The following is a 26,554-nucleotide window of genomic DNA, read 5'->3' as shown; positions in this document are numbered from 1 at the left end:
CCGTCATCAGTTCTTTGATGCTAAGAAAAACATTGGTGCCCGAGTGTCTGCATGGAGTTGCAATACAGTTAAATGGTTTATTTCATTTAGACTAAATGTAGCAAAAATTGCAATCTTGCTATTGAAGTGTGGCATATGCACTTTCTTGTTGGTTTCTGGTTGTATCGAACAGAAAAGCTGGACAGTGTTGTGAAATTTGCTGTAGATAAATTTGAACTCTTGTCATTTGGTATCTACGGGTTAAAATTCACACTTTTTACTTTAAATTTTATAGTTTGTAAATTGATATGTTTGGGTGAAAATATTTCACTTTTTGTACACTTGGTAGCTTGTAACTTGGTGTGTATAAATAAAACACATTCAACATTGTCACATTTGATATTATTTGTTCGTTTGTTTGTTTGTTTTTTGAAATCATAGTAATCGTGATTTACAATGTACACCTGATGCACTTTGACTTGAAATAATTTACTGTGTTATAGTGAACATTCTGTTATAACAAACATACTGTTATCTGAACATTCTGGTTTATCAAAATATTTGTCATGACCTCTGTAATGTGAACATCGTAATGCCGATCTTTCATATACTCTGTTATGTGAACTTTCTGTTATATCAATCTTTCATGAACTCCATTATATGAACATTCTGGTGTAACAAATACTCTTACATGTACTCTGCTATATGAATACTCTGTTTTGTTATGGTACATGACCTCAGTAATGTGAACATTCTGGTATACCAAGTAATCTGCCAAGACTTCTGTAATATGAACTTTGGTATATAAAACAATCTTCCATAACCTGTGTAATATGAACATTGCCTAACAAAAGAATCTTACGGCATGTGTAATGTGAACATTCTGTTATATGAGCATTGTTATATTAACTGTACCTGACCTCTGTAATATGAATATAATACCAGTCTTTCATGAACTCTGTTATATGAACAGCTCTTAAACCAAACAATCCTTCATTCAACCCCCCTCCCCCACCCCCATTTCATATGACTGAGTTTAGTGTATTAGTCTCAGAGAACTCTCAGGTCACAACATATCAAAGTAAAAATCTTTGGGACGAGTGCACAATGTCACACAAGCTAAATAAATGAACATTGTTTGTTTAGGACAAAAACTCCCTCTCCAGCATTCACAAGTATGACATCACATGTTTATTCTCAGACCACTAAAAAATATGAGTGGTCTGAGGTTTATTGTTGTGGTCACATCACTAGTTCACATCTCATTGATGTAATATAAAACATGACAGTAAAAACAAGAAGTTCCAACCATATGAACATGTTTTTACGGAGATGATCTCATCAAAATACTATACAGTATATAACTGCAAACCCAGCACTGTATCTCACATTTGAAGTAACTTTTTATCACCTTATCAACATCTTAGTTAGTAGTAAATACAGATTGAAGCTTGTATCATTGAAGGCGTGAAATTTTTCCAAACTTGGTTAGAAGTGCGAAAATGGACCCCCTCCCCCCTAAATGAATGAAGTTTGTTTTTTGAGCGCGTGTTACATTATGTGATCATCCCTTAGTGTCTTCAAATTCATCTCACACAGATCTCAGGGCATCCTCTGTGTCAAAGGTCAAGATGTAATCAATCAACTTCATATAAAATAAATAAACAGACAGACAAACTTCAAATTTCTCCAATGTGTATTTCTTTTATTTCTTTTTCTACACATGCACCCTTTTGGACATTTTTCAAAAATCTCCCTTGTATTAAAAAAATACTGTGTTGTCCACGTAAGTACCTTTGTATCAATGAATTGCACGGAAGTGTACCCACAAATATCATAAGTCAAGTAATTGCTGCCTGTAGCTTTTCCCCATGTATATGTATGTACACAATATTGGCTGTACTGTTTCTGCATGTTTTATTGAAAATTTCTCCCATATGGTTATGAAACTCGCTATTCTTGGTGGAAAAATTATAAGAATACGGATTAAACTATGCTTGGCATTTTCCACACATCTGGTCAAGAAATGTTAACCATGTGGTAACTTATATGAGTGAGTTGTAAAATATGTGTTGCATTCCATAACCAGCATTGCACAATTTACCATCAATCATTGAAAAACGTGGTCACATTTTTAAGAGCGCCCTCAAACAAAAGTATATTGTATGACTTTGTTCTTTAAGGTGGTAACGTCAAACTCCTTACAGCTGGAGCATTTAAGTCAATCTTTTGAAGTTTTGCCTTCTCCATTACTTCAGGAGACATTTCAATATTCATCCTGGGACAAGTCTGATGCCAATAGCGGTCATATTAATAAGAGCGCCCTCAATCAATGATTTATTGGAAGACTTGTTTTTTTAAAGTTTGTAATATCATAATACACTGATCACTAAGTGATAGATTATGGACAAGTTAATTCTATGATCTTTGTATACCGAAGACCAATAATTTAATGATAACCACATCATGAAATTTAAGCAGTGGAAAAAAAACCCACATCCAAACAAAGAGCTCTCCTTTGCTATTAAAACCGAAACTTATTACCCTGGTAGTTGAGCCTTCGGTTTTCTAAGAAAGACACAAACTAAAACTATTGTTACAACATATTGATACAAGCCAGGTGATAAAATGTAGCACTGTTGGCAAGATTTCTGTCAAACCAGATGGCATTTTGTTTTCAGGTTTCGTGATTTTAATTGTAATATCCTACTAACATTGGCATCAAATCCTGCATAAGTTAACTAAGTTATACACTGCAAATCTTATTTCTGTAAAGATTGACCCATCGTATACTACTTTAGATATGCACTGCATTTTTCATGTATATGACCCATGTATATAGATTGTTACTTTGTAGCAGCCTTAATACTTCATTGCGTCCTAGCATGTCAACCAAACCTAACTAGGATATCATGTGTATTCCAGAGGCATCCAGATTTGTAATGAATAGCACCTGCAGGCTGTGTCTGTGACTGTATAATAGTTCCAAACTTCGTAAGTTAGCTCCCTAGGAGTTTAATCCCTAACTTCTCCTCTTTGTACATCCATCCTGTGGCTCTGTGCGTGTACAGTTGTCATTGTTAGTGTTCTATCCCAGTAGCACCACACATCATTAGACTGTTAAATGCACCATGACCTCACTGGCCTGCTCCTACGTGAAAGGAGTTTTGTTGATAGCATGAGAGCGACCCATCATAGCATGCATTACAGACTACATGCATCATAAGATTAGAATTTTCCTTGTAAACACACAAATTCAGACGTCTATTTCCTACTTAGCTACTTCAACCCTGAAGGGTTTCTGGCGGAATTTTCATCAATATTCATGTCTAATTGTTGACTTTTGTCACAGTGTGACTAAAGATAACCTTAACCACACCATTCTCATAACCTCCGTTCTTGTTCAGCTGTAGACCTGTCTGTGGCACCTGTTGTTGCAACTTCAGCAGTAGTGATCGAAAAATCTACTCTGCTCTCTGAATTTCACCAGTAGAAGCACTGACTATCGCAGCAGTTTACTCAATCCTACAGTATCAATCAGTATCAAACTTGATAATTAATTAAGAAGACACGTATACATCCACTGTGGGATCAGTTTTATCATTGCTTTTAGTAACAGATTTCACGGTTGCAGAAGACCCTTCGACTTCCACTGCAGGACCAGTCTGGTCTGTGCTATGAGTGTCAGGCTTTATGACTGCTTCAGTCGTCTCTTCCACTTGCACATTCACAGTTGAGTTATCCAGGTTAATGACTTCAGAGCCAGGCTTCTTCACTACGTCAGACATTTCTCCTATGTGCAAGTCCACTATAGGAACAGCTTGATCTGTACTTTCATCACTGGATTTTACTACTTCAGAAGAACCTTCGACATCCACCTTGGGAGCAGTCTGATTATTGCTGTCAGTACCAGACTTGTTCGCTACTTCCGAAGACAATTCTATCTCCACTGTTGAACAAGTCCAGTCAATGCTATCAGTGTCAGACTTCTTCACTGCTTCAGAAGTTTCTTGTATGTGAACGTCTGTTGTTGCATCAGCTTGGTCAAAACAATCAGTGTTAGACTTCACTGCTTCAGAGGACACTTCTACCTCCACTGTGGGACCAGTCTGGTCAATGCTTCCAGCTTCAGGTTTATTGCCTACTTCAGAAGTTTCTGCCACGTGTACATCCACGGTTGAACTATTTTGGCCAATGTTATCAACATCACACTTTTCCACTCCTTCAGAAGTTTCATCAACATGTACATCCGCTGTTGAACCAGTCTGGTCAATGATTTCCGCATCAGACTGTTTGACTTCTTCAGAAGTTTCTTCGATATGTAAGTCCATTGTTAAACAAGTCTGGTAAATGCTTTCAGTATCAGACTTCTTAGCTGCTACAGAAATTCCGTCACCTGTTGAGCCAGTCTGGTCAACACTATCAACACCAGATTTCATCGCTTCAGAAGATGCTTCTACATCCACTGTTGTATCATTTTGATCAATGCTTTCCAGTTCAGTCTTCTCTACTGCTCCAGGAATTTCTTCTACATGTAAATCTACTGTGGGACCAGTTTGGTCAATGCTATCAGCATCTGATGCCAATGCTTCAGGAGATACCTCTACTTCTGCTGTAGGATTGGCTTTATCATCGCTTTCAGCATCTGCGTTCTTCACTGCTTCAGAAACAGAAATCTCTTCCGCATCTTCTGTGGGGCATGTCTGCTCAATAATACCAGCATCTGACTTCACTGTTTCAGAAGATGCATCTACATTCACAGAGGGACCAGTTTGGTCAATGCTATCAGCGTCTGATGCCAATGCCTCAGGAGATACCCCTACTTCTATTGTAAGATCAGCTTTATCATGGCTTTCAGCATCTGCATTCTTCACGGCTTCAGAAATCTCTTCTGCATCTTCTGTGGGGCCTGTCTGCTCAATAATACCAGCATCCGACTCCTTCAAAGCTTCAGAAGACATGTCTGCAATCACACTGGGACCAACTTGGTCAAAGCTATCAGCGTCTGGCACCATTGTTTCAGAAGATACCTCTACATCTGCTGTAGGACCAGTTTTATCATCACCTTCAGCATCTGAGTCCTTCACTGCTTCAGCAATCTCTTCAACATCTATAGTCAAACCAGTCTGATCAATACTAACTTCATGTACAGTGACACTTTCACATCCCTACAAACAAAAATATCCATATTTCATAATTTTCATTTTGTGAAATCTAAAAATAATCAATTGACACATTACAATAGATATCCATATTTTTCTAACTAACCTGAAAGTCCCAGGTTTCAATCCCAGGTTCCTGTATTAATGGCTAACCCCACCATCCAACAAGCATATTCTCATCTTTGATTGATAAGGCTATCTTATCATGTACATAACTCAATCATCACAAATATTCATTTCTAGCAAAGAAGCAGTGTTTAAGGTACATAAATCATCACCTAGATCACTTGTCTATAGGCAAAACAAAACCTAAGAAAGAATTCATTTAAGAAACGACCTAGCAGTCAAAATAGCTCTGTTTTGGGTGATTTTTTAGTTATGATACAGGGGGTGCATAAGGTGAATCTCAGATGTTGTATTAATAAGCATTGTCTTGAAACAGTTCAACCCTAACTATAGTGGTGAAGTGTTTGGGATTCCCAGGTCAACATCAGTCAAAAACTTCCCTACAAAAGGTATCTACCATCATCTTAGCATATGGCTTCATAAGAAATTTCTTCATTCTATGAGTGGTACAAATTGCTCACTACTATATAATTATAGTCATTGTTCATCATGGTAGAACTGATTTTTTTTTCAGTACCTAATGACAAATTACCCCAAATCTGCTAAAAAACTGAAAACTACATCTGATTCAATTTGTCATGAGCAAATGTGAATACAACCCCACTGACAGCAGAGCTTAAAATTGTGAACACAGGATTTCTGTTCATTCAGTGAGATGGGAGATCATACATGTTCCAAGTAGCACACATACCTCTAGACCAGCCAGTACTTTCTTGACAGTATCTACATCATTAGGTTGTTTAGTAATGACATACATATATCCACCACCGCCAGCTCCAGCCAAGGCTTGTCCACAGACATGTGGTTTGAGAGCTTCCATCATTCTTTCTACGGCTTTAGGCTCACATCCTGGAGCCATTATCTTCTTTTGACCCCAGTAAGTATCTAAACATTCACCAACTTTACCAATATCACCTGGTCATTTAAATGACATATTCATAATTACACTTTAGGATAAATATTGTGTAATGAGTGTTTCATGAAGACCTAATTAGTTAAAAAATATAACAGGAATTTTGAATCTCCTTGGTTCATTATGAATAAGACAACATCCTCCCCTCCCCCTTAAAGAAGAAAAAGTTTTACACTGCTGTCCCTTTTGCTTTATGCTAAAATCAAATTAAGATCACCAAAAGTTAATTACATAGTACTGGCGTACACTAAACACTTGTACAATACGTCTGTGTTCTATATCAGGTATAAATATTAGATCTGACATAGTTACATTTTGATATTCAACAATGTTATGCCTCTACTATGGTGTATTACCTTTGTGCTAAGTTTACATGTAAATCAGCCTGTACATGACAGATACATAGGTGAGAACAGACATGACATCAACTGTGTTTATGATGCAAAAAAGATGATTTTTTCAATGTCATCAAAGACATGCATAAACATATTAATAAAAAGGTGTTATGTATTATTTTCACTTGATTAAAACAGTTGATTAAAAAACAGCTCATGCAACTTGAAACATGCATAACAAAAGCTGTAATTGTTTTAAGCTTTTTTTAATAGATCATAAATTAGACAAAAAGTCTCTAACAAGACTATTAGGTTAACGAAGTTAGTGGTTACCTTCTTCAAATGCCTTGGCACACTGTTCAGCATTGTAAGTGAGCGCATCACAGTTACTGACAATCTGTGGTAGTCTAGCATACCAATTCCTTATCACATTTTGCAAGAGATTTCTCGCTAGTCTTGTCTTACCAGTGTACAGTAATACAAGTCTCTCATTCAATCTTTGTACTGTGTCAGCTGCCATGTTCAGTTGGTTGGTTTCTACTTTGAGTGGTAAACCAGGTTTGGATCGTCCGATCTTGACGCCTGGAGTCAAACCTGAAATAGACAGAAGTCTACACATCATCATGTGTTGAACATGAACTTTGAACTTTGAACCCTGGAGTCCTGAGATGAACACAGACATACATTCGTTTTGTCAACTAGAGAACATATGCCTGTCTATTTGCTGGCTCTGTGACTCTGCTATGCCTGTTCTATTGTCTGGGGCTGACTTTGCTACACTCTACCTTATCAGAGTGTAGCGGCACCACAGATCCAGTCAGTATAGAGGCCATGGTAAAACAGCATAATACTACCTAATCACATTGTGGCTACTTTAAAAGGAAGAAGAACACAGACTTGATCAATGTTGCTTCATATTATTTTTTTTTTCAAGTAGAAAAACATGGCAAAATTTTTTTAGATTAAAATTGAAAATGCATATTCACAACTTTAACAAATGAAAGGTTATATATTCTAGTTTTATGATAAGTTAATATAATACATTATAGACGACACAAATTAAACTGGTACATGGTAGTGACCTTATGCCGGTAATTCTCTTACCACATCAAAAGCAAACATTTTCAAAAATGACAGTGTATATTTTTTGGAATAGCAGTATAAAGCTGTAATTTAAAAATATTATTTATTCTGAAATTAGTGTTTTACCTCCAACTTGGTCTTGCCAGCCACCACCAGTTGTCAGCATTTGTTCAAGATGTAATACCTGATAACATTGGGAAGAAAAAATTAAATGTAATATCTAATATTTCTTTCTTTTTTTCATATTATTACATCACGAATATTTTTCCAGCTAATTAATGAAGAGTACTCGGGTGAATCAGATAGTTAAACCTTGAACAATGTCATTTTTGAAATTGTCAAAAAAACAGCAAAAATATTTTTTTTTTGGAATATTTTGTTGTTTTTGTTCAGTTTTACAAGAACTATTTATATTTACATCCCTTTTACATCACAAAGAAATATTATAGATTTTATTTGAAGAATATTGATTAAAGAAATTTGATAATTGTTGTCAGATATGAAATGCAGAAACAATTTTTTTAATGATGCCATCTTGAATACTGACTGGGGCATACTGAAAATAGTTCAGTAACATGCTTATAATATAATTTTGCTGACATATAGACACAGGTTGTCATGTGTAACATCATGCACAAGTATAAACCTATATTTTGCTGTTCACACACATGATACTAAACTTGACCTGTATACATATTGATAAAAAAGTAAAACTTACAGCATGCATTAGGGAATCATTATCATACGATTTTCCTGACGTTCTCCATAAAGCTGCTATAACGGCACCCGCCAAAATACTACTTGTACCTAAACCTACAGTGGGAATGAAGAAAGAAGACAACTGTTTCAGAAAAGTGTAATCAGTTTATATACCCCAAATAAATATACCAGTAGGTAAATGGGGATTCAGGAAATAGCTTACATCTAGTCTGGGCCTGTCCTCCTCACATATTTATATTCAGAAATTCACAGCAAGGTACTCAATATGACTCAAAATATATAATGTATTATGTAGACACGATTACAATTACCATATGCAGTTGATCAGTTATGGCTGCATGTGCAGTAGATAGTGCTTGAATAATGAAAGTAATGAAAGCTATTAGTTTGTCTAAAAGAATTAGTTTATGCACGCTTAGTCAAAATCTTGTTCTTTTTCTCATTGGTACTGGATAAGATAGATTCAGTGATAAATTAATCGGCAAGTTTATGGAAATGTGTAATATGTAGCTTACAAAATTAGGTATTTAACTACCTGATCCTTGAGCTAAATCAGACCAAGTCTGAAGTTCAAATCCACTGCCATATTTCTCAGAAAGTTGCTGTTTAAGGGACGTGTCTGATGGAAGAGTAATGACTTCGGCACACACAAATGCTGCCTTTAAAAGTGCACCTGGAGTAAGGAAATTACAAACTAAATATAACATAAACACTTAATTTGAATTATGAAGTTTGCAAGCTGTGAGGAGAGAGCCCTTGCCAGGTCAATCATCCAGCCTTCTACAGAGGTTATGTATCGAATTGTCAAAGCATTGATACTATGATACTACCAAACCAAAGTGACTATAGAGTTTCAAATAAGCAGTACAATGGGTTTTTTTTATGTCTCGTGTAAAACATTTTTGTCACAAATGACATAAAACCAAATACAGACACTGCTATCATTCAAGTATATAAAAATGGTAATTTTTATCTCACTGTGAACACAAATCAACATCATTGTTGTATGAAACAAGGAAGATTCACACACAAAACTGTTTTATTTGTGTTCACAATGAGATGAAATGTAATATTTCACGTGCATATGTGCGCAGCTATCAGTGCCTGTATTGTGACTGTGTAACCAACACCTTTGTGATATTTGTAAAACACATTGTGCCTCCTAAGAGTGAAACTCTATAGTCTCTCTGGTTTGGTAGTACCTAAATTCAGGGGATCGATTCATCTTAAACTTGTCTCTACTGATATTTCCTATACGCTGCAAATAATTGTATTGTAGAAGATGAAAATTTGCACACAAAAAATATAGAATCATGTCTTATAACCAGCTAATATTTTTATGAAAAAAAAAGCAATAACTGAAGTGGATGTACCAATGCTGGTCAAGGTGTTCACTTCATATTATTAACTGCTTGTTCTTTACCTGGTGACGTTGGGTTGTTGTAGTCAGCAAGGTCAGACAACTCACGACAGACTAGCCGTACCTGATTGGTTGGATCTGTGCCAAGAACTAAAACAAGGTGGAGGCTGTAATAGATGTAAAGATAACTGTCAGTTACTGAACACATCTTCATCTGTCAATTTGTAAGATTTGTATGTACTGTGTCAATGAGTAGTTTGGATCATGAGATTTGATATGATATGGTATTACAATACAATATGTCATGCTTAGCTTTTCGCTGTATCTTTCTGATGAAAACTACACAACTGAACAAGACCCCAATTAACATATCACAGTGTGTTTGATATTATGAAACAAAGCAGTGCTCCCTTCAAAAGGTGTGACTACTCACTCTTCTATTTTCCGACATTTAGCGCCCATTGGTTTTTTGCCATCGATGGTGATAGCTGCATTGGTGACAGCGCCACCATGTTCATATGTGATAGGTGGAGTATCTGACCAACCACCAGATAAATCTATCCGTGCTGGACACCGTGCTACAACCCACTGACCTATACTTGGTGACTCAGATGGTGAAGTTGAAATAAACTGCAACAAATAAAACAATGACAATCATCAGTATTTTGAAACACTTTTATCAGTCCCACACTTTTCCACGTTTAGCACCCTTACATACTAGAACCTTTGCAGCCAATTATTGGCCTATACTTGGTGCTTTACATAATGAAGTTGAAATAAACAAACAAACATCAATTGGTCATCACTTTTAGGTGTTACAATACCGCACAAGTGCTGGACAGGATACTTTGAGTTCACATACTAAAGTTAAAATCAACAGCTATTACTAAAAACAAGAAAACAAGCATCATCATATCATTACAATAAGGTATTACAGGGATGACTTTACCTTTTAATTTGTGGAAAAAAGCATGACATAACATTTCAGAAAGAACATTCTCTAATGAAATATGAATGAGATATAATTCTCAGTCTGTAATTATAAACACAGTACAATACATTTCCCAATACACATTAATAACAGTAGTTTAAAAGAGGTGACCGGTACCTATTAGAAATATATGGATACAAATGGATCAGTTGTTATAATGTCAACCGCTTAGAGTTTTGAACTTTGAACTTTGACCTACCTGCCTAGCTGTCATGACAGCGTGTCTAATCAGTATCTGTTCAGCACCTTCATAATGTCTGGCAGCTCTGACAAGATCGTCAGCTCTATCCATCCAATGTTTCCTTTCTTCTTTCATAGCCTTTACACCATCACACATCTTACCTTCCTGGAATCACAACGTTACATTTTTTTTCTCACAAATTTGGCATCTGCCTGGGAGGAAGTATGTTGTGGGACTGGTAATAATTGAATGTGCCATTAAAGTTTTATATAACTGCTACAGTAATATTTCATCAGCTGTTATGAGTCCCTAAACTGTGCAAAACATATTGAGTTTCAATGAGCATAAAATACTGTAAATTATTTTCTAGACTTCTCCCTATAACGATGTTGGCTGCCATTCATCACACAGTCAATTTTTTGAACTGCCTATCTCTGCTCTAGCTTTGCATAAACCACACTCCAAATCCATGTACATCAAAAAGTTCACTTTTATCCCTACAAAGACACATACTACCAGTATATTTTTAGCTCATATTATATGTAATTATTTTGAAGAGCTATGGGCAGATTGGGTTATTACCTATAAGACAAGTCAGCAAAACATTCTAGAATATCAAAGAAACAAAGAAATCACGGTACTAAAAATGTCTACATTGCAAAGTTTTTACATACCTCTAATAGACAGAATGCAGGTTTCCATGCCTGGTTTGCAGCTGGTCCACTCCTCAACCCACCGGAACCTTTCTCATCTGCAATACATCCTAATACATCAGCTATACAGGCTAACGTCCTTGCTGCTACACCTGGTGAGTCAGTCTCCACAGCAACTAGGAAAAGAATGATGTTTTTTTTATTACATTTAGTCATCAGTCAAAAGATGACATATGTAACTAACATCTGTAAACATGGACCCTTGGATTCAGTTATGCATGATGAAATGAGAGCTGCTGCATTACTCAGTAGGGTTTTACTTGCAATATGACAAATTTAATCAAAGCCAGACTATGCCTTGAACCTCAGTCACAGTGGTAAGGGTGGCCTTATTTTCCTAAAATGTTTCCCGTTACTTTTTCATGGCAGTCAGTCGATTGTGCAAAAAAAGTAGAAAAATATATAATCATCTTCATGTTTCTCTGCATCTCCTTTTCCTCCTCGCTATCTTCTTTTTATTGGATTCCTGGTAACAAGCCCTTTCCCAGCTTCTCTACTTAATTGTCCTGTTTTCAGCCCCCCCCCCCCCCCCCCCCCCCCACTTGAATAACTTCCATCAGGAAAAACTGCTCTGTTCATGAACAAGTGTCGTCATTGCCACCATGACTGAAGATGACATCGACAGTCCAGACACTTGCTTATTCTTGCTATAGAGGGCACTGTTAAACAGAATATTAAGGGCGGGCACAAATATACTTAGTAACTGTATTTTGAAAATTTGGGTCTAAGAGGCAAGTGGTTTAAGCCCTTGAGCTTATTGAAAGGGCTAATACGGAAATATTATGATCATTTTTCACTTTTAGCGGGTTGAATTGCTATATGTTGGCTTCTGTATGGTAATATTTGTGTTGGGGAACAAATCCATTTCAAATTGTCAGTATACTTTCCGGATTTTTTGGATTTCCCCAAGTTGAAGTTTTGTATTTGTGATGAACATAATATATGATATGCAAGACATGAGCGTAAAACTAGCTGGAGAACTTGTAATATTTGCTCATTATGAGTTAGCTAATTATCACTTGTTTCCAGGTGTTTGAAAGTGTCTTAATAACCTGACGGTTTCTGAAGGTAACGTGTAGGTTTCTGACAATTCAAAATGAATTTCAACCCTTATTGTATATTAAGTAATACATACTTGTATCCAGTGTGTCTAGTATTTGTTCTGAGTATCCATCAACTACTGCACTTTTGAAGTATGGTAGTAAACCTTTACTTTGAGTACCTCTAAGCACATCTTTCATTTGATGTTGGGCAATGTCGTAAAAAAGATCTCTGAAAAAATAAACAAAAAGACAGAATACAGAGAAGTAAAAAAAAAACGTTACAATCCTAACCCTTAGCAATATTACGGTACAAGGTATAGGAATCATCCCATATTTTATCAGATTTCACCCCTCTAATACCAGGGTCTTCCATCAGAATTAAAATACATATAAGGTCTTGAAATCTATGCAAGTTTCATGACATTTACTGCTCTGTTATCTGGGTTCCTAACCCTTTTATTTACAAAACACTGTTGATGACACTAAAGCATACCTTCGCCATTGAAATTCTACACTGACATCAATACATGGTAAAATCTCCTGTAAAGACAGTCTCCACGAATACTTCCATCTTTGTAGCATCTTATCGCTGTCTTTAACTTCAGCTCCTTGTAACCATAGAACTTCTTGGATACCAACATCTTCCGTACAATGCCAGACTGGGTACAATTTGGCATTGAATAGTGTTCTATCATAGTCAGTCTACAACAAATATGAATTACAAGACAGTACGGTGGTTTACAAAATACTGAACACTAAAATTTGGGGATTTAAAAACTATTTCATATTATTGTCAAATACTGGAATTGAAAATACTGTTCAACATATGCATCTGGGCTCTTAAAATGGCCATATGGATGAGGATTGGGTATATAGTATTTTTGGATTTTTAATTTTAATATAAAACAATTTTATCACATCTTCCTACTTGAAAAATCAATGTGAAACAACATATTCCAAGTCCTTGTTTGTAACTTAATTAATTGATATAGCATAATAATTTAGTAAAATGTTTGTTATTGTACGTACAATAACAAACTTTTTACATATTTTGCCGCTTTTTGCAATATATTGAGTTACAAACACAGACTTAGTCATTGTTGTTTCACATTGATTTTTCAAGTAGGAAGATGTGATAAAATTGTTTTATATATTAAGAAATCCAAACTAAATACCCAATCCTCATCCACATGGCCACTTTAACTTTTATCAATTTAGCTTCTTCACCTTACCGTAACACTGTTTTCACCAAATCAGAATGAAAATGTTACTGCACTGGTAAATATTAAGTAACTACATGTTAAGTGAATATCCTTTCTCTCAAAAATAATGAATGAAATATTTATTTCAAAAAAAATAAATATTATTAAATAAATGCAATAGATGTTGAAAACAGCTAAAAGCCATACTGATGTGGTACCTTGTCAGCTGGCCAAAGATCTTCTTTGTCAATGCCAGTTCTCCGAAGAAAAATAACCCATGGACTGTTACAGAAAGTACTTGTACCTTTCACATAGGTAGTCTGTTGGAATAATCAAATCAAGACGTCATTGTGAAATTTATTGGAAGTCAAAATTCACCTTAACTTAAACTTTTAAGTTTTGCACATTGCAGATTTTGATATGGATCCCAGCATCTGCAACTTAAACAGGGTTCAATGTCGTAATCACAGACAACAGAAAAAAAAACATCTTCACATACATACTAACCTGCAGATTGTCATATTTTCCCATAACAGTGTAGACTTTACATGATTTTCTATCAGTACTAGGTCCTCCCAGTGTGATATTAATTCCCTGTAGCACTATACCAACAGATAACTGCAAACCTGCCATACACTGTGAATATATACAATTTACAAAGCATCCAAATAAATGGAATTGATAGACTTTCTTGAATCAAATTCATTGAAATAGCCAACTAAGGTGAGAAAATAGTTGTGTAAATTCAACTTCTTTTTCTACTCATTTGCAAGTGTTGTAAAACGTCCTGAGAAAACAAAATTCTGTATTTCCTGTTAGTATGTATATAAGCTTTCATCTTGCATCACACTATCATAAATTACATTCTCAGTTTTAATATCATTGAAGACTTTTTTTAGCATAACGTCATCCCTTTTATCTAGAATGGAATGATACGTACCCCTTGTTTTTTTATACCCACCTTTCTTCATATTCTAACCTATATCAAAAAGAAACAGAGACTTACCCTTGATGCTTGTTCTGATATGCTGGACAGGATGGAATCTTTTGAAATGGTGAGAGGACCCTAGAAGAAAAGCATCTAGTCATTCACAAAAAAAATATATGGGGGGGGGGGGGGGGTGTTGATGCTAACCTAATAACACATTTTGAATATGTAAGATGATGGGAAACAAATAAAAATGACATCTTTTTTTGGAAATCTTAATGGTTATAACTTTGACATTATTATGAGTAGTACACACTTACCTGTATTGTAAGTCTGGATGTCAAAAACTTAAAACTTAGAATGGTAAATTATCCATAACTTTGAACGGCATACACTTACCCATAACTTTAAATGGTATTAGCTTTAAACTTTGCAATTTGCATAAACTTACCTGTAACTTTGAATGGCATAACCTTAAATCTTTGAATGGCATCAACTTACCTATATTTCAGAATGCCATAAACTTAACTGTAACTTTAAATGACATAATCTTACAACTTTGCAATGCATAAACGTATCTGTTACTTTGAATGGCATAAATGTACCTGTAATTTTGAATGGCATAGACTTACCTGTAACTTTGAATGGCATGATCATAAAATTTTGAATGGCATAAACCTACCTATAAGTTTGAATGGCATAAACTTAAAACTATGAGAGGCATAATGTTACCTGTAACTTTAACTAGCATTTAACTTACTTGGAACCTTGGATGGTATAATAACCATAAAACTTTGAATGGGATAAACTTACCCATAACTTTGAATGGCATAAGATTTACCTGTAACTTTGAATGGCATAACCATAAAACTTTGAATGCCATAAACTTACCTATAACTTTGAATGGCATTAACTTACCTGTAACTTTGAATGGTATTAACTTACCTATAACTTTGAATGGCATTACCTTACCTATAACTTTGAATGGCATAAATTTACCAATAACTTTTGAATGGCATGACCATAAATCTTTGAATGGCATTACCTTACCTATAACTTTGAATGGCATAAATTTACCAAGAACTTTTGAATGGCATGACCATAAATCTTTGAATGCCATTAACTTACCTGTAACTTTGAATGAGAAACTACACATTTAGGTCCAATTTGTACTTCATTTGATAACTGACTATTTATTATAATACTGTTGTCTTCAATACTGCAATTGTCCTGAAAAAACAAATCCAATGATAGTCATTACACTGACTGGGGTTCAATTATTATATCATTTTAAAAACTGCTGTACCAGCTAAAGAAGGGAACGGTCACAAAATAAAATTCAAACACAGTTCTCCTAATTTACTGTTCTATAAACCTGATTATACATGGTAATTAACATATCAATCATCCCCAAAAAAAAGCAAAAAAAAAAAAAACCTTTCTTTTTGACCCTTCCTACTCAGTGCAAATGTTCTCTAAAAAATTGTTTTCAATATTATCATACTTCAGTAGTGGTGCGCCCTCTATCGTGTACAATATCTATAAAACACTATCCACTTCTGATCCAAAATGGAGGACAGAGAAGTCTGTTCTATTGTTTCAACAGAAAATAATTACGATGACAAATTTGACACACTGGCTGACATCAATATGTTAACATGGTCCATCAGCAAATTAAAAAAAAACATAACAAACTTGGCTTGTGCCACTTTAATATTTGAAGTACAGAATTTGTAATGAATAACTCCTTATATCATTATGTATGACTGGTTGAAACCTTAAAACTAGACCCAGGTTAGATTTTAATAAAATTTGAAGTTCCATGTTTTTGGCCCGCTTCTCAGTTTGAGATACTTTTATATACTTTCTTGTACTGTAAACACAGTTCACCATCTCTAAGTAAAACACAGCCATGACATAAATACAATTATACAAACATAGTCAATTTGATTAAAACCAGGATTTTGTTTTACCTGAGAATGTGAATATGTCATATTTTGCCAAATCCACCTTTTTTCGCCTTCTACTTGTAACGGACAATTTGTCAAGTGCTTGTGATGAGCAGCTGCTAGAAGATTCATGTAGTCATGGCAACCATCCTCCAAACATACTGGTGACAAAAAATAAACAGAGTAAACAAAACAATTTTATTATATTATTACAAATCATGTGATACTGTATTCTATCATGGCATATATCTTGCTAAGCTTAGTATCATGATGTTTTTAATGCCGTTTCTCAATTCTTTAAGAAACTGTCACCTTTTATGTGTTCCAGTAACAAAATAATTCAAAAATAATTTGACAGAAAAATGCCGCCATAAATGGAAGTGATCCACAGCTGCTTGCAATGAGATAATAATTTCAAAAAGCAATTAATTAAGTTTACTGATGCAACAGGCACTAATATAAGCTTTCTTTCAAGCACCACACAGAAATAGACGTGTTGTCATGACAGCACAACCAGGCTATATAATCCATATGTTCTGTTCAAAGTCAATAACTTGGCTTGAATACAGTATAAATATATTTGTATTCAAAAACGTTGTCATGCCAACCTTAGAAAATGGAATGCCAAATACAATTATAATAATGATACATTTTTTCTACTATGCGACCATGACTTAACTGTGTGTCTGTTGCAACAATAAAATTAATTAATTACTTTTTGAAAAATTATTATCTCATTGCAAGCAGCTGTGGATCACTGACATTTTTCTCAAGCTCATTCATGAAAAATTGCAAAAAAATAATGGCAATTTGGAATATTTTAACTTATTTTTCGCAATTTTTCATGAATTAGCTTGAGGAGGTATAATTATGTAATTCCTAAATATTGTTGACCCGTTAAGTCAATTCACCAAAAACCAAAGACAAAAAAACAAAACAAAAAAAAACAACTGGCACCAAATGACCACATACTGACAAATTACATTACGGTGGAAATGGATGGTTTGAGTTATGTTAATACAACAACAAATACCTACCTGCTTTCAGTTCAGTATCATGGAATACTTTCCACAGCATGGCCCTAGCTAACTTTATAGCCTGTACTTCTCTGTCTGTCATTGTTTGTAGTAAACTACCGTAAGCTCCTGCCCTATCACCCGATACAAAGTCTTCCTCAGTTACTTCACTTGCCATACATAGTAAGAAGTCAAAGAAGAGAGACAGCTGTACACAGAAAAAAAAAATAAAAAAAATTTATATGTCAGTATTGTGAATATGATGCCTCGTGGACAAACTTCCCTGAAAATCCAAATTCTTAAACTCTCGCCAAACCTAATGACCGAGCAATTCCCAGCACAAAATTTTTTTTAAAAAACAAAAAAAAACACCTCTCTCCAAACTTTAACATACTAAACCTTGTTCCTGGTCCTTTTGAAATAATACAAGAAATTTGGTAGAATGTGCCACCTCGGGGAAAGGTTTGCCTGAAAATCCCTGTAGCATAGTGGTTAGCACACAGGATTAGCAGTTGGGAGGTCACGGGTTCAAATCCCACTGGAAACAGGGGATTTTTCTGTGACCGACCCAAAACCCAGGGTGAGTGTTCTACAGACTCAATGGGTAGGTAGACTAGACTGTTATTTTGTGAACATCTGCACATTTCTCATACGCAATAATTTTTTACTCTTTGAGTGGATATTGTCTTTTCATTACTAAGAATCCATTTACTATATCAACATTCAATCCTACAATAAACCAAAGGATGTATTATTCCAATTCTGGTATTAAAATAATTATAGATGACTTACATCTAGAGAAAACAGTTCAATACATTCATTATATTGTCCCTTTTTGGTTCAATATTGATAAAAAAAATTCAATCCAGTAGTACAAACTTTTCTTCTTGTTGACTGAATGAAATTTTTTTCTTTACATTCATTGATTATTTTCCTTCTATTCACCTCATATGCATAAACTGTTCTTTTAAATCAATCATTTCTATATTTTTTCCTACTTACCTGTATTGGCTTACCACCACTATCCATCCCCATGTAGGTACATCCTGTTATTGGTGGTACCACATGAAATGATAACAATTTCTCAGCTATCCTGTAAAAAAAATTTAATAATTAACTATGATAGAACCCTATGATGCATGAATGCAAGTGTGGAATACTTGCGGGGTATTTCTATGAGAGCTTGCAGTGTTCTCTGCAGTCGTATTTTCATCACCGTAGTGAGTAAACGAAGTGAGTGACAGTGCACCAGAAAACACGGCACGCACAGGCACAAATACCCCTGAGTACCCAACACTGGAACTCATTTATCATGAGATTCTCTTATCATTACATATTTTTCAGAAACTGCAAAATTTTGTAAAAATTATACTGAGTCTGTGCAAATCATGCGATTTTGTGTACAAGGAACAGTCACAGGCTCATTGGCATATCACTTACATACAGGTATGCAATTAATATTGTTTTCGGTCAGTGTTGCACTGCAGTGCAAATACCACCAGTATATGAACACCCACTGGTCCAAATACTCACTGGTACATATGCGGTCATTTTTTCTTATTTGTAAAAATAAGAGGTATTGAAAGCAGCAATAAAATTATAAAGATCACGAATATTAACTTGCAATATCAATAATATTCACTGACATTTATTCAGGGTTTTTTGTTGGATGGCCAATATAACGACGTAGGCTGACAGAATTTCTGTGCATTTACCCTCGTCAAATCAGCAAATACTCCATGAAAGAAAGGGAGAAATAAAAACGACTATGACAATTTTAAGAACAAAGAAGAAAATCTGACATGAATGAAGTTAATTAATCAATTCTCCAACTGAAGTAAAAAAAAGGAGGTATCATACACCCATTTTAATATAATTCCACTCTAAATCATAATCCTTCCACAACTGACCAGAATTCATATCACTTTTTTCTTGTATCTTTTGTCTATCTACAAAGCATTTTCATTTCCAAACAAAAAATACTCAAATAGTTTTCTGTCTATTAAGCATTTTTCATTTCCAAACAAAATTAATAATTTATCCAATTTCACTAATTGTATTGGTGCATCATCACAAATGTCTTGTTGTTATCTATTATGCTGTGATAGAAAGAGTCCTTTAGGAAGGGGTATTGTTGTTGTTACCACGTATAATGTATGTCTCACAATCTATACCTTTATCCTGTGTTTGCATTTTATCGAACATTTCAAAGTCTACAGAGAATTCAGTTCTGTTGGATGCTGTGTTGTTATCACACACAATATTTCTCTCAGAGTTTATATTTGAAAGGGAAGGAATGTATGCTGTAGAGTACTCTAGTTGGTATATCTCTCCCTCTCTCTCTCTCTCTCACTCACTCACTCACTCACTCACTCACTCACTCACTCACTCTCTCTCTATCTCTCTTTCATCACAGAATGACGGGGTATTCTGATCAACATTTCGTTTGGTTTTGGATTGAAGCAATATTTTTTTACATGAAAATAATTAAAAAGACAAAATGAAATAAAATAAAATCCTGACCTACCTACCCTATTGTCTGAGGCCATGTTATTGGAAACACACATCAATTATTTATTTTTTCACCTCATGATGAAAAAGGAAAGTTTTGTATCAAACAAAATTTTACTGTTTAACAAACATCACACCAAAGTAAAGCATTTTCGGTATGTACCACAATCTTTTATAGCATCTATATCAAGTACAGCCCATTACACCAAAGTAAAGCATTTTCTGTATGTACCACAATCGTTTATAGCATCCATATCAAGTGTAAAAGTATACTGTTTCATTTGCTAATTGACCACATTAGAAAGACCACATGCTAGGCTTGCAAATACACTAATTGAAACAGTATATTTTTACACTTGATATGAATGCTACAAACGAGTGTAGCACATAGAGAAGGACTCGTCCGCTTTGTAGAAATACAAAGGTTAACATTTGCTGGTATTTTTAATACAATGTTAAATTCTTTACAACTGGTTAATGAAATGGGTGACTTTTATCAATAACTCAGTAATTAACATCTCTTTAAGCTCTGCTCTTCGTTTAGAAGTATGATGTTTTAACATTTGCTGCTATTTTACAATGGTACATTATGACTACATGGATGATGGAACGGGTGACTTTGATCAACTCTTCCTTAGAAATATGATGGTTAACATTTTTTTGTTATTTTACAATATGTGTATTTGTGACTTTTTATGATTTAAATGAAAGGGATAAAATTCAATGAATTATGTCTCTTTCAACTAACTCAAAAATATCATTTCAGGAACTCTTTTGTATAATTCTTACAGTAAATATATCGTAGACGTCAATTTTAGTCTCACATAACATGATTTAAATGAAAGGGATAAAATTCAATGAATTATGTCTCTTTCAACTAACTCAAAAATATCATTTCAGGAACTCTTTTGTATAATTCGTACAGTAAATATATCGTAGACGTCAATTTTAGTCTCACATCACAATTAACTCTGACAGTAGCTGTCAAAATTTCAATACTTTTAAGGTTTGGTTTATGAACGTACTGGTGTCGCTCAATTTTTTTAATGATTTTAGTTGAGAATTTTGATGTGTTTCGTGATGTCTATTCTCTGCTGCAGTGACTATAATCCTTGGCAAAATCAACTTTTGGTTTATCTCAATTTAAATCAGTGGTTTTTATCAAATATTATCCTCAGTAAACTTACAGGAGGGTTATGTCACTATATTCTTTGCAAAAAATAAACTTTCTGTTTATCCCATCTTTAAAAAGTAATTTTATCCCAGTATATCTAGGCCGAGTGTACATGTAATATATTCCTTAGAAAAATAAGCAAAAGCAGAGTATGGGGCGGCCATTTTGAATTGCACAAATTCAGTACAATGTTACGACCTATCTCTTGAAAACTTATCAGTCATTGAATATCATGCATCATTGAGAGATTAATGTTCTGAAAAATTTCTTCATACAAAATATCAATCCCATGATTAATTTGTACAATTAAAAATGGCCGTCTCATCACATATTATATGATGTCGGTTTCCATGGACACAATAGAGTGATTTCAGTTGCACGATTATAGACAATAACTACTATCCTCAAAGTAAAACTTACTTGACTGAGATGTAGACAACTCCTGTAACCAAGGCAACATCTCCATCTGGCAGTGTACACATTTCTATGGCAGTTTTTGTACCTTGGTATACAATGTCTTTTACAACATTCTATTCCAAAAAAGAAGACAGCGTCATCATGTTAATTTGAATAATAGTAACAATAATAATAATACCAAAGCAAATTTATAATGTGCCAGTTCTCTGAAGGGCTCCAAGCGTTGCAAACACAGAAGTACTGACAACATGAGAGGATGCACAGAATAAACACACTAGTCTGACTTAGCTTTCCTAGGTTCTAGAACATGGATTGGAGATTATGATCAGTAACAACATTTTATACTTCCTTATAAGCTGTAACTCCCTGGGAAGCAAACAATCCATAGTAGTCTCTGTAAGCACATGGGATATAATCCTTCACATAGCAACCTCCATCCTACCAGTATTAATAAATGTGTACAGTGTTTTAGATACAAGCTACCAGGTGCCCATTTATACAGCTAGGTTGACTGGGGCACAATCATGATTCAAACCTATTCCAAGGACTGTAACAGTCAGAATTAAATATCAGCAGTGAGGCTCAAACCGACAATTTGCATATTCTGAGCCAACCACTCTAGCTATTCAAGCACTCTCTACATATATATCTAACTACTAAACCCTAATTTGAAAAGAGGTCTTCGTATTTCCTACCTCGTCACTTATCTTGTACACACCATGGTTCTTGGCATACTCCTTACTGCCCGGCACTGCTATCACACAGATATCAGACAATTCTTTCTGTGTTATCCAAATTGGGTAAGGAATGGTAAGAAACATATCTGTACTGCATATCCATACACCAGATGGTGAGTTTGGAGCAATCTAGATGAAATTAACAGATAAGGGACAAATTAATATTATAACTAAGGGTAAAATAAAGTGACTTTTATATACCTATTTTTTCACCTTACCCAGTAACTTGCATTCTACTAGTACTAATCAAAAAGGAATCTACTGGATGAAAAGAGCAAACCTTGCTTTTTTTAAGCTTTCATTTCCATATAATTAATATTTCATTTTATATGATGACATACTCAATTACAAAGTATTGGTAAAACTTTTGAACAAAATTTTACCAGAAGTTTGACGCATTATATTTACCCTGGAGTTCCAGTTTTTCCATTATCAAAAGGAAAGTACAGATTTCATCATCCATTAACTGTGAATACATTTAATATTAAACCGATCTCAGAAAGATCAAGGCATTCCTTTCGCTTATATAATGCACTCTCTTACCACTGGCTATAAGCAGACCAATGGCTGGACCTTTCAGACTATCTCAACAAATACATGATCAGTATACTATTAAAACTCACCTTTGTTGTCATGGTATCCAAGAGACTGTTTAAATTATACATTAAATTTGCATAACCAGTAGTTTGGCTCTCATGGTGCATTACAGGAAGACCAACAAAGGCCCGGCCACAAGGATCATACGGAAAATTACGACCCTGTAAAAAAAAAGGTAGTTTTAGTGACAGACAGAAATTGGCCAAATGTGAATATTACAGAGTGTCTGCAATATGCAAAATCAAGCCATTTCTGCATATTACAGACTTTCTGCAAAAATTGCTTGCTTTTGGTGCCTAGAATGGAGAAGGGAACTCAGGGATAATAATCAAAAAATAGTGATTTTTTTTTTTTTGAGTTCATTTGCTACTTGATTACTTTCTTATCCACTATAATTTGTGAAAAGTGGTAATTTAATCAGTGTTATTACTATTTTGTGGAGTTTGTTTCCTATTCTCTTATCCCTCTAAATTTGGTCAAAAATAAGCATCTTGTGATCAGATTATACAATATCAAAATCACAATGAATTTGACATATTTTTGTTGAAGTTTTTCTGTTTTTTGTTTAGAGCAGTTTGGGACTGGTAAACTCTACCTGAATTCCCCAGGCACATTATTGGAGTTTCCCAGTAATTCATGATACAACGTATGGAATTCTAGATAAGTAGAATTTATAGGTATTCTACATAAGTAGAATTTATAGTTTCTTGTGCCATCCCAAAATTTGGTATCTCCTATCTTTCATTATATGGTGACTCTAAAAGAAACCACAAAAAAAAAAAAAAAAAAAAAAAACCCAACAACATTTGATCGATTATTAGGGGCACACAGCTCATGAAGTATTGTGATTATTGTGTTTGATATAAATAAAGCTTGAAAATTACAAACACATCAAGCCATTGTCTTCAGCTATATATAAATTTTTATATAAAACGTATGAATAAAAATATGAAATACAGCCTTACCATGTGCATTATAAGGATGTGAGACTCCTGTAATACATCTGCATTTACTACCTGATGTACAAAGACAAAAAATATGCAAATTAGGTTATTAATATGCACAATTTTGCTAAATTATTATAACCAGAATCAGAATCACCTAGCATATGTATACAAATTGCATTTCATTTGAAACAGTGGTTTTGAAAATAAGCAATGTGATACAATATTAAAGTGTTATATACACTAATATTTTTTGAAAAATTCCTCAAAACATACATGTAGGTCAGTTTTATGCATTGATGAATATAAAGCACTCAAATTGATATTGAAGACCTTCACATTCCAGACAAATGAAATAATGAATAAACATCCTTTCACTGATATGTCTGGCACATTACAATAAACACATCTTGAACATCAAATTACTTTTGCACCTATTAAAGTAGTCATTTTTGAAGAAACAGCAAATGTGAAGATGACACAATTTTGGTAAAAATCTAAAAATGGGAATGAATGCATACTGTGGTACTCACAGAACAATCTTTAAAGGAAGTTATAAATGATGGGTCAGTAGGAAAGAAGAAAGTGTGTGTACAGATTGATGATGTTTTCAATTGAAAATCATAACTTGATAATATGGGTGCCTTTAAGGTTACCAGTAGGGCTACTTTACATTTAACGTTCTAATACATGTAATTATTGACTAATTTCATATTTCAAACAGATTCTGACTTACAGTATAACCTTGTCTAAAACTTAGATGTTCAGCTACAACCAACAATGCATTCAGCGTAGCGCCACCACTACCAATGGCAGCCTTGGGATCTTCAACCGTAAGAAGCAACACATCTTTATCAAGAAAACCCTTCCGCTGCAGGAGTTCTAATTCTGTAGAAATATATGGAAATGTTAGAGTGTCACAATATATCTTTGTTCTGTAAGTAGTTATTTTACATTCATGAGATTTTCTTACTAGCGTTGACCTGTCAAATTCTATTTCTGTAATCACATCCTCTGATCTTGAATATTATATCACATGCAAGCCAAGTTGTATGCGTTCAAACAGAAAATATGGGATATATATGGTTGTTCTACATAATAACAATGCATGACCATGACTGTCAGTTCTGTAATCAAAACAAGGGTTATAAAATTTCAAGCCACTGTTATTTTTCTAGATTTTTCATATGGTACATTTGTGAAGGTATAATATTTTCAAATGTTGTTCTTGTTTGGCCAATTATAAACTCATGATATAAGAGTTTTCTATCTACTCATCTGCAACTCGTAATGACAAGCCCCCTCAGGTTACTTGTAATTTCCTTGGCTGAACTGAGAAATACATATCAGTGAATAATATCTAAATTTTAAATTACCTTTCTGATATGTGTACGCTGCAGCCTTGTTTTGACATGTCAATACAATGGCAGTCCACTTCACAACATTTGATGACATAGTCACTATTTTCTCGAGGTCCTTGAGTTCTTTGACAACTCTGAACTTCACTCTACTAATAACAAATTAATATATAGATAGTATTAGAAATTCAGGTTTTACAAGATTGGAGTCTATAAAATATAGCATGTTTCTATATGTACTATATATGCAAACAACATACATGTATATACATATGATATAGACACATGGTATATTATTTCAATAGTATACAGGCTTGTATTATGTATATAAATATAGTTATCCATGAGTTTAAAATATTTGATTTACCCATGCATATTTTGTTTGCTTGTTTGTTTGTTTATTTATTTGCAACACGGTTCCTGGGTTCCAGTGCTCTGACTTCCAACTTCCATTCATAAATTCCATTCAGTAAAGGAATTCATGGAATGTGTTGGCATCCATTTTGAAAGGGGAAAAAAGCATGCTTCAATCGTCAACATCAAAGTATTGTGTTTTTAATCTCACGCTATATGACAACCTCTTTGGTTGTGCACCTCGATCGTCATCTGTGAAATGCAAAAATGGGACATAACGATATTTGTTTTTGATAACATCAAGCTCAGAAAACCAAACACAGTCGAGGTACAACTCCACCGTGCATCATCTGACACCAATATTTAGTTTTGTTGGATTGCAAGAACTGTTTACCTTCAGTTGATATTAAAAACTGTAAGAAGAGAGTGTCTTTTAAAACATACGAATAACAGATATAAAGCAGAACCAAAGCAAATGCACGGACGAATGAGGTCACAAAATGGACAATGACAAATCAAGACTGTTACAGTGCAATGCTTGTGACGATATCATATGTACTGAACGTGTAACATGGCACGGGGCTGAATGCCATTTTACCGTCTTTAGAGGTATATATATCGGGTGTTATATAATAATAGATAAAAGTAACATGTTGAGATTTGTTTTTCACCTTTTGTCCCTCCGTACCAATCTTGCTTTCCTGTGAAACCTGATCGAATGTGCGGCGAGTGTTTACGATGCCGTCTGCTATGCTGGTCAA

At 34.4% G+C, this 26,554-nt stretch overlaps 1 protein-coding gene across 2 annotated transcripts; it reads right to left on the bottom strand.

The window, feature by feature from the left end:
* Positions 1–1,680: 1,680 nt before the first annotated feature.
* Positions 1,681–26,554, bottom strand: LOC144437224 (L-fucose kinase-like). Of its 2 annotated transcripts, XM_078126121.1 has the most exons (26): positions 26,465–26,554; positions 25,458–25,588; positions 24,818–24,969; positions 24,103–24,153; positions 23,164–23,298; positions 22,499–22,669; positions 21,807–21,916; positions 18,704–18,794; positions 17,723–17,909; positions 16,710–16,846; positions 15,865–15,966; positions 14,815–14,874; positions 14,316–14,444; positions 14,027–14,128; positions 13,100–13,308; positions 12,699–12,835; positions 11,525–11,679; positions 10,869–11,015; positions 10,112–10,308; positions 9,742–9,845; positions 8,854–8,991; positions 8,317–8,411; positions 7,725–7,782; positions 6,849–7,109; positions 5,959–6,182; positions 1,681–5,147 (listed from the first exon to the last, which is right to left on the bottom strand). In XM_078126121.1, the coding sequence occupies exons 2-26, from the start codon at positions 25,534–25,536 to the stop codon at positions 3,540–3,542; spliced, it is 4,839 nt and encodes a 1,612-aa protein (XP_077982247.1). In that variant the 5' UTR covers positions 25,537–25,588; positions 26,465–26,554; the 3' UTR covers positions 1,681–3,539. The 2 variants fall into 2 exon arrangements, with proteins under 2 accessions (XP_077982247.1, XP_077982248.1); XM_078126122.1 differs by lacking the exons at positions 22,499–22,669; positions 23,164–23,298; positions 24,103–24,153; ... (1 more) ...; positions 25,458–25,588; positions 26,465–26,554 and having other exon boundaries at positions 6,981–7,109; positions 21,807–21,912.

Source organism: Glandiceps talaboti, chromosome 7, assembly GCF_964340395.1.
Source record: "Glandiceps talaboti chromosome 7, keGlaTala1.1, whole genome shotgun sequence".
Classification (NCBI taxonomy): Eukaryota; Metazoa; Hemichordata; class Enteropneusta; family Spengelidae; genus Glandiceps; species Glandiceps talaboti.
Note: the sequence above shows the minus strand (reverse complement) of the source record. Positions and strands in the feature narration are given on the sequence as shown.